At 38.6% G+C, this 13,162-nt stretch overlaps 1 protein-coding gene across 1 annotated transcript in view; it reads right to left on the bottom strand.

Annotated features, from left to right (window-relative positions):
- The window catches only part of MAPK1 (mitogen-activated protein kinase 1), an 82,501-nt gene that overhangs the window by 38,995 nt on the left and 30,344 nt on the right, over positions 1 to 13,162 (bottom strand). The window contains exons 2-3 of the mRNA XM_037158724.2: positions 3,617 to 3,799; positions 1,479 to 1,668 (exon numbers count right to left, since the gene is read on the bottom strand). Of these exons, the coding sequence (XP_037014619.1) occupies positions 1,479 to 1,668; positions 3,617 to 3,799 (373 nt within the window). The remainder of the gene's footprint in view (positions 1 to 1,478; positions 1,669 to 3,616; positions 3,800 to 13,162) is intronic.

The following is a 13,162-nucleotide window of genomic DNA, read 5'->3' as shown; positions in this document are numbered from 1 at the left end:
TGGCCAGTGCTTTCTAGGGAGAATAAGGCAGGGAGCATGGATGGACAGTTACTTTTTGGTTTCATGATCATTTAAAAACCAGAAAAGACAAGCATTCTATTAAAAAAAAACAAAACAGGAGTCTGAGGAGAGAGGCTGTGGTCCTTCATTTGGGGAATCCCCCTTGAGGCCCAAGCAACTGTGCCCCGAGTTCTGCAAACCAAGCTGCAGTGCTCCAGATGTCCTGTCCAGCCACTGGCCTGACCTGTAGGGCCAGGGCCAGTTCAAGTCCTTTCTTCCAAAAAGCAGTATGTTTTGGATCAGTGATGTGATGGGTGTCTTGCCCACCAGGCACATGAAGAACAGGAGGAGATGAGAGAGACTAGGGCAGTGTACAGGGTGGGAAGCCACAGAAACAGGTGCTGGAAGGACCGCTGTGGGACAGTTCCTAGGCCCACATGTATTGGGCGAGGGCCACCTGCACCTTCTCCTGCAGACTCTCCACATGCACTGGATCCAGAGAGACCACAGGCATCAAGTAGGAATAGCCTGATGCCCTTGAGGCAAGGGTACTAGGTTGGGTCTACCTGCAGGGGCCCCAGCTTGTGCTCCTGGAAGGTACACATCCAGTCCATAAAAACCACAGCAGCCACGGGCGCAGCATGCAGACCAGTGACGGCCAGCAGCTGTGCTGTGTGCAGGTGAAAAAAGATGCAGCAAAGCCTAGGACAATTTCATAGCAAAGAGCTCACTTTAGCTCAGGTGCAGCAGCGCCACCTGGTGGGCCACCAGCAGGTCATGGGAAGAAGGGCCTATGGCCCACCTAACTCCACCTGGCTGAATAGCAGCTGTGCTTGCTGACAGCCCTCACACGTTGTCATGCCTGGCACTACAACCACAACAGCTGCTGGTCTTGAAGCACACGGCCAGGACTCAGGTCTGACACCAGCTGCCTTGGCAAAAGGTTCATGCCCACCCTCACTGCCACAAGCAAGGAGCCCAGGAGCTGATGAATATAGCTAGGTCTTTTTGAACTCACATGCACATCCTTTCATCTTATCGAAGACTTCCATAGTTCCACCTGTTTACTGGGAATGCCTATAATTTGAGTATTAAAATCACTGAGGTTTTCTGAGTGTTCTTTTTCTAAAATGCATTGAAGAAAAAGGTCACCAATGAAACAGATGGTTGTTTTAACTTACATGTAATGCGCATGATTCTATTTTTATATGTAAGTATAAAGTACACATTATGTAATAGCATAGAAAAAACTTTGGAAGAAAATACACCAATTTGTTATAGTGGTTACTTCTGAAAAGGAGGAAGCAATAGGATGGAAAAGAGAAGAACTCGTACTCTTTACTTGCAATTTTTTTTGCCATAAAAATGTTTTCATGTATTTCTGGTATAATTTTAATATGAGTAACAATAAATATAAATATGCCCCAATAAAACTTTTTTCAATACATATCATCCCCAAAGTAAATAACCTGGCTGACCTTGAGATCGCAGGTGGTGTTGAGCAGCAGGTTGGAAGGTTTGAGGTCACGGTGCAGTACGTTTGCTGAATGGATATACTTCAACCCTCTGAGGATCTGGTAAAGAAAATAGCAGATATGGTCGTTGCTGAGGTGTTGTGTCTTCAAGAGCTTGTAGAGATCTGTTTCCATGAGGTCCTGTACTATATATCTGTTTGGACAGGTTAAGGAAGCATACCAAATAGCTGTTCACACTTAGTGAAGCACTGAAAACAAATGAACCCCCACCCTGAACGGTTATTACATCATGAGGACCATGAGGGAAATAAGAAACTCATGAAAACTTGGTATTTCTTTATGGAAAGAATCTGAAATAGTTAACTCCTTATTAGGTTCTGTGAGACCAACGGGCATTATATGTGCTTGATATGACCCATTACTGGCCTAGACCAAGACCTGAAACAGGCTGTTATGAAAACATTGGCCAACCTTGAAACCCTAACCTTTTTGTTCCCAAGTTGTCCACCATCAAAAAGCCCCTCTAAGGCGCTGCTGGAAAGAGCTAGGTGAGGGTGGTACCAGCAAGTATCACACGCCCCCTCCTTTCTTTGGCTCAGCAACAACTTGTAATGTCAATATTCTTTTACCTCCTCCTCCTTCCTTCTTGTTATCATCTTTTTAAAAATCAAACATAAAATTTTTAGAAATATAGGCCTAAAGCACATTCCTATTAAATTCAACTCTTAGTCTATCTACTTGACTCTTCAATTAATGTTAAGATCTTAAATAAATAATTATGAGGAAGTCATACCAAGAAGGATCCTTATGCTAGTTTTGCTCCTCTTGCTTTCTTGCCATGTTATCTAAGCATCTAGAATTTTAGCTATGGCTAATTTCTTTCTCACAGATATTAAATTATAAAAGCCTTCAGCTTTTAACTTCACCATATTATTATTTCATTACTAATGCTTTTTAATTTCTTTTATTCATTCGTGTTAATAATATTGTACATCTCCTCTATATTCACGGTAGATAAGACAGTACGGGATTTAACTGAAACTGACCTGAAACCTTGTTATCTGAAATGAAGATGTGATTTTCATTTTTTAAAAAAATTTTATTTATTTATCTTTAGAGGAGAAGCGAAGGAGAGGGAGAGAAATATCAATGTATGGTTGCCTCTCATGTGTCCCCTGTTGGGAATTGGCATGCAACCCAGGCATGTGCCCTGACTGGGAATCAAACCTCGGTAGTTTGGTTCACAGGCCCTCGCTCAATCCACTGAGCCACACCAGCCAGTGCAAGATGTGATTTTTAAAAGGTAAAGCAGGACAACAGGTGGTAGGGGTAGGGGCAGGGGCTGGAGGCATTTCACTTAAAATATCACTACAACTTAGTAACAGATGTAATTAAAAATGGAAAGGGCTGCCTAGAGATAGTGAACTACCTCTCCCTGAAGAGGCAGAATGCACATTAAGTGAACTGGTAGGAATGCTGCTCTAACCAAAACTGTAAGGTTTTTTTCTGGCAGATCCTCTTCAGTATTTTTAGTGTCTTGATCTTTCAAATGTAGTCTTTACTCAGGCAGCATCCTCTGGACCTGCTTAGTCCAGATTTCTAAACATTGGTCACAGTTAGTAACATAATTTAGAGGTGAATTACCTTAAAGATCATGAGGGCTAATACCTTAATTTTAAAGATGAGAGAGCTGAGATCTAAACCTAAAATGACTTAGTCTAAGATTAGAACAGCCTGGATTGATCAGGTGACATCCAGGGTACTCTCCCTTTCTTATACCCTGTCCATCTTAGTCTATGGTTCTTTCTTTTCCTTTTCACCATAAAAAACAAACTGTATCTTGAAGCCATTATCTGGAGAAAGCATGACTGAAAATGGCATTACCACATTTAAAGGAAATCTTTACTGAAATTAACAAAGAACACTGGATTTGTTAAAAAGACACTAAACATAGAACATAAAATGAATCAGAGAAAAATTTTACATAATGTGAGTATGACAATAAATGGCAAACATATTACAGTGTCCCCTTAAATGTGCTTTATATACTTCTCCTTTACTCTGGTAAATCCATAACATTTCAAATCACATTTAGTCGACAAGGTGACCAAGCAATGGAGTCTGCTGTTTGCAAAGGATACACATCTTTCATTTGCTCAATGGTTGGCGCTCGAATGATATCATTGATACCAATAATGTTCTCATGTCTGAAGCGCAGTAAGATTTTTATCTCCCTCAGGGTTCTCTGGCAGTAGGTCTGGTGCTCAAAAGGACTGATTTTCTTGATAGCTACTCGAACTTTGTTGACATTGTCATAAGCAGAGCTAAAAAAAAGGAAAAGGAGAAAGGAAGAGATTGCATTAAAAACAGTCCTCAGAATTATCTTGGTAGAAAGAATGCAAACTGGTGAAGTATTAAGTGTTTAGCACTCTGGTTAAATACTTGTGTAATACTGTGAAGGCAGCATGTATATTATCCACAAAGAGGCCTCGGGCTAGAGAATATGCAGCAGGAACAATGTAGCAGAGGGCCTGGCCTGGTAACTCTGAGTGTCCATTTTAATAAATCCAGCAACACGGATTTATGCCACACACACACACACAAAAATGTTTTTCTACTGTTTTTAACAAGAGCTGCATTCTAGTAGAGTATAATCTCTTCTGTCTCCAATACAACTTTCTACTGTTGCATTAGATTCCCCTGACTCAAGAGAAACATTCAAATGACCATCAATCATATCTCCACCCCTAACAAAAGTGGACCCAAGAGGACACACCTTGAATGCTTACCTGCAAAATGACACCGCTCTTTCTCTCCTCCCAACCCCCCTGAAGAAATTTAAGCAAGATGTCTGGATAGTCTTATAACAAAACCTGTAACGTACTTTTTGAGAAATACTTTCACAGCCCTGACAAAGGCCCAGTTCCTTCCAAGTTGTCATTAAGGTCTGATTATAACAGAAATGCAAGCAGGAACAATAATTATACTGCATCTTTAATTTTATGTTAAATTTGAATCTTGAATATTACTTCTATCTTTATGATTGGTATTCTACTGGATACTTTTTGTATTTAATAAATATCAACATCTGGTTTATTAATGGAAGCAATGAAATAACACTGACAGGCAATTAAGACATTACTTCTTGTTTCCTCAGGGTAAGCGCTAGAAGTATAAAACACTAAAATAAGTTTACTTCTAGTCTGTGCTTCTTTAATGATATTTATCAGTCTACTTATTCTGAAAATTATTTGATATATTTCATCACAAACAGTGCTATAGCAGAAACCTCATCTTACTCAGCTTCGACTCCCCTACAATAACATTAATAGAGTGTAGAGATAACCCCAATACTTTAAAATGAAATGTATTTCCTTAAATACAAGAATCATTACTCAAATCTTATTTTGCCTTGATTTGCTGAATAAACACCCAAACCACTGATTTGCAGGTAGGCAGGCAAAAGGATACGTTAAATGAGCTTATTCAGTATTGGGAATAAGTAATTTTAGAAATTAAAACTCTCTTTGGGTAATTCAAATCATAGAGCATGAGTTCAACAAAAGGGAGCATCAGTTAATATAGTTGTAAAAGATTGGTTTAAACTCAACACTATAAAATTCTGGTTTTACTAAGACATGGTAGTCAGACACGGCCATGACCACATATATATTTGCTTTCAAGAACAAGACTGTTCAGGTGGCCCTGACTGGTGTGGCTCAGTGGGCTGGGTATTTTACCAGAAATCGAAAGGTTGCCAGTTTGGTTCTGACCAGGGCACAAGCCTGAACTGTGGACCAGGTCCCTGTTTGGGGGCGTGCAACCGACTGATGTTTCTCTCTCACATGGATGTTCCTCTCCCTCTCTTCCCCTCTCTCTATGAATGAATGAATGAAAGAAAGAAATCTTAAAAGACTTGGGAGAGTTTATGGTCAGTGCGCCCTTTCAACTGTATCAACACTCAGTGATAAAATAAAAATCTTGTTTTAAGCAAGAAGGCATTAGATTATTCTCATTGGTTCCCACCTGAAAAGAAGGTATGACCCTATCTATGGAGCTGGGTCTGTTTTTGTCTGTTCTACTACTCCATTCTGCTGGCTTTTTGGTTCACATTATCTGCTGCAGAACTGATCACAAAGAGTTTATACTCTTCCCCAACAACACTGTATTTGCTCATTTCTCCTTGAATTTCTCAGTTTTGTTTTATATTTTTATTGTTCTGATACCTGGCAAATGTATTTTATTGGTATATCTTTTACAACAGATTATTTGGTATTTCTTAATACTGTTTTAAAGAGGGGAAAAAGAGAAGAGAGAAACATCGATCTGTTGCCTTTCTTTGTGCCCCAAACAGGAGACAGAACTGCAACCCAGGCATGTGCCCTGACCAGGAATCAAACCAGTGACCTTTCACTTTGTGGGACAATGCCCAACTGACTGAGCCACACTGGTCAGGACAATGCAGTGTTTGTTTTAAAGTCTCTCTGGTGTTACCAACCCCATTTTCTTTTTTTTGCTCTGAAAACTTGATCTGCTTATCTCCCATCTCCCAACTACTGCCATGCTACAGCTTTTGCTTTAAATCTGAGTCCCATAAACAACCTATGGTTGCAGTTTGGGATCTTAATCCAATCTGTGACTACACTGTTTTTGGGTGGATTAATTTTAGATAACCATATTTTTCTTTTAGCTGATGGACTTGCTCTTTTCAAAAATAGAAATTCAAGGTTAAATAAACTGTTCAAGGTTAAGAGAATGAGGAATTTCCTAACTCATCCCTGTAATGTGAATAATCATTATGAATAAAAAAAGACTTCCAGTCCAAAACGGCAGCATAGGAAGACCCTGAACTCACCTCTTCCCACAAACACATCAAATTTACATTTAAAGACAGATCAATGAGCCCTAAAGAAGAAAGGAGGGCAGACTGAACAGCTTCGGTACAATGGACCAGAGAGAGAGAGACCATATAGAAACAGGCAGGAGAGATGGAGACATGGTATCTTGGGGAACCACATTCCCAAAGCAATGACCTGCAGTAGGGAAGAATCACTAAAGGGCCTATGCACAGACTTGCCTGCCCTGATGTACAATGAATAAATGGTGGTTTAAAGGTCACTTAGACTATACCAGAAGGACATCCAGTTACTAACCCTAGAGTATCTGCCAAATGGGAGGGTAACTGCTGGACCACTTTCTTACACCACATACGTACAAAAACAAACTCAAAATGTGTTTAAAGACTTATATATATAAGACCTGAAACTATAAAACCTCTAGGAGAAAAAAGGCAGTAAATTCTTTGACATTGATCTTAACATTACTGTTTTTAGATGTATCTCCTTGGGTAAAGACAACAAAAGCAACAAAAAACTCATGAAACTACATCAAACTGTAAAGTTTTTGCATAGCAGAAGAAAACTATCCAAAATATGAAAAGGCAACTTATTGAATGGGATATGATATTTTCAGATGATATATATGATTATGGTTAGCACCCAAAAAACATAAAGAACTGATACAACTCAACATCAAATAAACATAGATCCCATTAAAGAAAAACAGGTGAAGGACCTAAACAGAGATTGGCCAACAGACACATGAAGAGGCAACTGATTGATGTTTCTCTCCCTCCTTTCCCGCCTCTCTAAAAATAAATTTAAAAAATTAAAAATACAACTACCATACATGTCTGAGCATTTATCGAAAAATAATGAAAACAATATTTTGAAAAGATATATGTGCCTCTATGTTCACTGCAGCACAGCACTGTTTACAATAGACAAGATATAAAAGCAACCTGGGTGTCCATCGATGGATGAAGTTGTGATACATGTATATAGTGGAATTTACTCAGCCATAAAAAAGAGTGAAATCTTGCCATTGGCAACAACATGAATAGTCCTAGAGAGTAATTATTGCATTAAGTGAAATAAGCTGGACAGAGTAGGACAAATACTGTATGATTTCACTTTATCTATGGAAACAACAACAAAATAAACAACTGAACAAAATGAATCAGAAACAAATTCATAGATAGAGAATAAACTTATTTTATAAAATAAGTCAAGAAATATAATGTACAGCATAGGTCACAGAGTCAATATTGTAGTAACTGTATGGTGGTGACACTAAATGGCTACTAAAGTTAGTATGGTAAGCACTTTGTAAGGCATATAAGTGTTGAATCAATATACTGTGCACCTGAAACTAATATAGTGTTGTATGTCAATTGTAATAAAAAAGAAATGTAAAAATATATAATTGATGACAATAAAAACCAAAACTAAAGAACAATCTCATTTACAAATATAAAAGTAAATAAGTAAATATAATTTGATAACACATTAAAATAATTAAGTCTAAGTAACAGTTTATCTTAGGAACTCAAGAATGGTTCAGTTAAAAAGAAACATTAAAAACAAGACATGTCAAATAGTTATTCCTCCAAAGATGACACACAGATGGCCAACAAGCATATAAAAAGTTGCTTAACATCATTATTTTGAGAAATGCAAACTAGAAGCACAACAAGCAATCACTGCACACCATAAGGACTGCCACTTAAAAAAAAAGTGTTAGGATGTGGAGACAGCTGGAATCCTTGTGCACTGTTGGTCAAGTAAAATGGCCCAGCCACTATGAAAAGCAGAATGGAAGTTCCTCAAAAAATTAAACGTAAAATTATCATACAATCCAGCAATCCCACTTAATGGGTATATACCCAAAAGAATTCAAAACAGGATTTCGAAGAACATTAGTGCACTGATGTTCTCTACAACATTATTCACAAGAGCCAAGAAGTGAAGCAAGTCAAATACCCATTGATAAATGGATAAAAAAAGAAAATGTGGTATACACACACACCAGAATATTATTCAGCCCTAAAAAAGAAGGAAATTCTACCACATGCTACAACATAGATGAATCTGAGGACATGGTAAGTGAAATAAACCAGTCTCAAAAAGAAAATACTGCATGAGCCCATTCATATGGCATCTGAAGCTGTCAAACTCATAGAATCAGAAAGTAGCATGGTAGTTACCAAGGACTGAGAGGATAGGAAAATGAGGAGATAGTGTTCAAGGGTACAGTTTTAGTCTTTCAAGATGGTAAAGTTCTTATGACACATGGACATGAACTAACGGGGGGGGGGGGGATGTGGGTGGGAGGAAGTGTGCAGGGTGGAGGGGAATGAAGGGGGAAATGGGACAATTGTAATAGCATAATCAATAAAATATATTTAAAAGAAGATGGTAGCTCAGTGGATTGAGCACAGACCTGCGAACCACATGATCGTGGTTCGATTCCCAGTCAGGGCACATGCCTGGGTTGCAGGCCAGTTCCCAGCAGGGGACTCACGAGAGGCAACCATACACTGATATTTCTCTCCTCTCCTTCCTTTCCTCTCTAAAGGGAAATAAATAAAATCTTTTAAAAAATAAAATAAAATAAGCCCTGGCTGGTGTAACTCAGTGGATTGAGCACGGGCCTGCGAACCAAAAGATTGCGGTTCAATTCTCAGTCAGGGTACATGCCTAGGTTGCAGTCCAGTTCCCAGCAGGGGCCAGTTCCCAGCAGGGGATGCACCAGAAAGAACCACACATTGATATTTCTCTCCTCTCCTTCCCTTCCCTTCCCAAGATAAATAAATAAAATAAAATAAAAACAAAACAACAAAAAAGCTCATTACATGTTAATGCCCATATTAAAAAAATAAAAAATAAAAAAATATAAAAAGATGGTAAAGTTCTACAAATCTGTTGCACAATAATGTGAATATACTGAGAACTACTCACCTATATACTCTTAGATGGTTAAAATGGTAAATTTCACATATCTTTTTTTTTTAAACACCAAAAAATTTAAAACATTTTAAAAAGGGAGAAACTAAACATTTCAATAGAGGTCAAATAGGAATGGTAGTTTCATGAACTTACATATGTGATAAAACTGCACACAACTACACACACATCAAATGAGTGCTTATGAAACTAGTGACACATGAATGAGCTCTGTAAAACTTATCAGTGTCAATCTCCCAGCTATGGTGTTACAGTATAATTATGCAAGATGTTACCTATGGGGGAAACTGAGGTATCTCTGTATTATTTCTCACAACTGCATGTGACTCTACAATTATCTCAAAACAAAACATTTAATTTAGAAAGATGTCTATCAAAAGGAAGTGGGTATCCATACAGTGGAGTACTACACAGCTGAAAGAAGGAATGCCATGAAAAGCCCTTCAAGATCTATTCAAAGGGAAAAACGCAAGGTTTAGCAGTAGGTACTATTCTATCTTTTTTCTAGTACAGAATGAAAATAAAATATATATTAACATTTGCTTGTGTTTGTATTAGGAAGTCTAGAAAGTTACAAAAGCAAGTAGTATGCGTGGTGGTTGAGGGAGGGACAGAAGCCCAGGCTGGAGTGAGACAGGGGAAGAAACATTTCATTGCATTCCTCTTTATATTGCTTTTTAAAAAAATATATCATTTATTTATTTTTGGAGAGAGGAGAAGGGAGGGAGAAAGATAGGGAGAGAAACACTGATCAGTTGCTGCTTGCACACCTCCCAACTGGGGACCTGGAATTGAACCACAACCTTTTGGATTGAGGGACGATGTCCAATCCACTGAGCCACACCAGTTAGGGTCACACTGTTTTGGATTAAGGAGCCATGTGAATGTGTTTAAGAGATATTGAAACTTTTATAATTAGAAAAAATGAATACTAGTGGACTACTGGGATACCCATTAAAGGAGAAAATACAATTATTTTAGAGTTCCTGACCCATATAAAAATATTAGAAAAATTAAGATTTATTGGGTAAAGGTACAAAATATCTTAATCTCATTCCTAACTAAGAGAATAATCTTTCAAAGTGAATCTTGGTATATTATTTAAAAAAAACACACATACACACATGAATAAAGGGGCAAGCTTTTACCCAGATTTGGGTTAGTATCTTCTATGTACTGAGGACTATTCGGACAGGATAGAAAGGTTATAAACAATACTCTGCCCTTCGATGACCTTAAGCTATTGAGATCACCCAGTCACATTACATATATGCAGCCTCAAACCCAAGGTGAATTCTATACTGAGACCCATAAATTGAGGGGAATAGGATGGGGTCAAGGAGAGTACACTCAATTTTCTTTTTTTAAAAAATATTTTATTTATTTATTTTTCAAGAGAGGGGAAGGGAAGGAGAAAGAGTGGGAGAGAAATATCAATGTATGGTTGCCTCTCATGCATCCCCTGTTGGGAACTGGCCTGCAACCCAGGCATGTGCCCTGACTGGGAATCGAACCTCGATACTCTGGTTCGCAGGCCCGCGCTCAATCCACTGAGCTACGCCAGCCAGGGCAGAGTATACTCAATTTTCAAAACAGATTCCTACTATTTGTCAATGAAACAGAATGAACTATTAATATAAACAACACAGATGAACCCTAAAATAATTATACTGAGTGAAGCAAGACCAAAAGCAAAGTACTTCCATTCATATAAAATGCAAACTAATCTATGGGGACAGAAGGCCGATCAGTAGGGTTGCCTCGGGCTGGTGGGAGGGAGAGACTACATAAATGGAAACTAGGTAACTTTCAGAGGTGATGAGTATGTTCATTATCTTGACTATGTCAACAGTTTCATGGGAATGTATGTCAAACATATTAAACAGTATACATATAAAAGAGATTGCATGTATTTAAAGTATTTCAATTACTTTTTCAGAGAGCAGTTAAAAAAAGGAACCAGGGTTCCTTGGATGCATGGTTTATTCCTGGGCCTGGGTAGTTGGGAACAGACTAATTTCAGAAATGTATTTGACCAGTAAATGTGGAAGTTCTTAGAAGCCCACAAAATTCTGGAATAGATTATTTAACAGATGTTTTGTGATCACTTATGAAGAAAGAGGAACCGGAATGAGTCAATGATGAACAAGTCATGCTAAATTAACTTCATTTCCTGTTTTGATAGGGTTACCACAACAGCATGAGAGTGATGCCAGAGTTGTGGTAGACTCAAACCTCACTTGTCAAGCACTTCCCATTTGTGAGACTTCATGTTAGGACTGGTGGCAAAAACAAATGATCCCACTCTTCAGAAACTGCTTTTATCACAGTAAAGCACATCTGAAACACAGAGTAGCTGGGTAGATTAAGTCCAAATAAGGGTTTTAAGGATAGGATTAAAAGATGAGGCCTATAGAAATCACATCCTGAAGGATGAGCAGGCTTTCAAAAGAGGAGCAAGGCTACCAAGAAAGGCAAGAGCGAACACGTGGAGATGAATATAAGCAGAACAGCCCTAGCCGGGTGGCTCAGTTGGCTAGAGTGACATCCCACACACCAAAAGCTTGTGGGTTAAATCCCTGGTCATGGTGCACACAGGAGCTGTGCAACTGACTGATGTTTTTCCCTCTCTCTACCTCTCCCCTTCCTCTCTCTCTAAAAATCAGCAAATATATTCTCCAGTGAGGATTTAAAAAAAAGGAAGGGAATAAAATGAGCAGAATGTTATGGGAACTGGCTCTCCTCCTCATAAGGTTTATGGGATTCAAGGGAAGATGACAACCAGGAGCTCCAGAACCCCCATCACCTGAGTCTGCTTCCAATACTGTGTTTCCTGCTTTGTTGGAAACAGTATTGGCTTCCAACTTCTCAGTGGCTTTGCTGAGAGCAGAATGCTCCTCCAGTGTGTGCAGTAGGGGCAGCATTTGCAGGACGTGTATTGCACCTGCCATATCAGGCCAGGTGTATGTTGTATGTACACAAGTTCAAGCTCACAATAGGGATCACTGGGGCTGGGAGGAGAAGAGGGCTATGCTAGAGGCTTGCTCTTCTTCAACTGCTGGCAACAAATAGGCCAAAAATTTTCTATTTGAACCTGACCTCCTTAGTCTTTAAGGTATAATGGTCACAGTAGGCAGGGAGAATATATATTTAATGTTTCTTAGTTTGATTTGTGGGGTTCCACTGTAGCCTTGATCCAGGACTTGCAAACATTAGATGCAAGCCTGGCTTTGGGAGGTACAAATGAAGATGAGGGGCTGGGGACAAGGACAGTCTTGAACTTCCCAATTTAGTGATCTAAGGATATTTGTGGATGACTCAGATGGAAGAAATGAAGGCCCTGTGCTTCCAACATCAGTACAGGAAATGGAATTACCAAAGAACTTATATGCATGACCCATGCACATGAACGGTGGTGCGGGGGGTTGTCTGAGGGAATCGGGGATGCTGGGTGGAAGGGGGCTAAGGAGGAAAAATCAGGACAACTGTAACAGCATAATCAATTAAAAAAAAAAAAAGAACTTTTGTTATTAGTCAGTTTACAGATTCAGTGGAAATGGCAGACAGAAAACTAGTACAGAAGTTTGTATCCAAGAGAAAGAAATGTCAGTTTGGGATCTTGGAGGAGGCATACTGAATGACTTTTAAAACATTTGAATGTTAAAATCAATTTTATTTATCAAGTATTAATCATCTACATTGTACTGCGTTCTATAAACAGTATAAAAATAGAAAGCTTACTGTTCTCATAAACTTTATATATCATGGGAAAAATATAAAGAAATATGTTTCTTTACAAATATACAAATTATAGTGGATACTAAGAAACAATGCAAATTATGTAATTAATGTCATCATGGATAACTAGAGAACTTGTTTTAA

Source organism: Artibeus jamaicensis, unplaced genomic scaffold (genome assembly GCF_021234435.1).
Source record: "Artibeus jamaicensis isolate MK-2021 breed Jamaican fruit bat unplaced genomic scaffold, CSHL_Jam_final contig_1128, whole genome shotgun sequence".
NCBI lineage: Eukaryota > Metazoa > Chordata > Mammalia > Chiroptera > Phyllostomidae > Artibeus > Artibeus jamaicensis.
The sequence above is the reverse complement of the archived record's forward strand: the minus strand, read 5'-3'. Positions and strand labels throughout refer to the sequence as shown.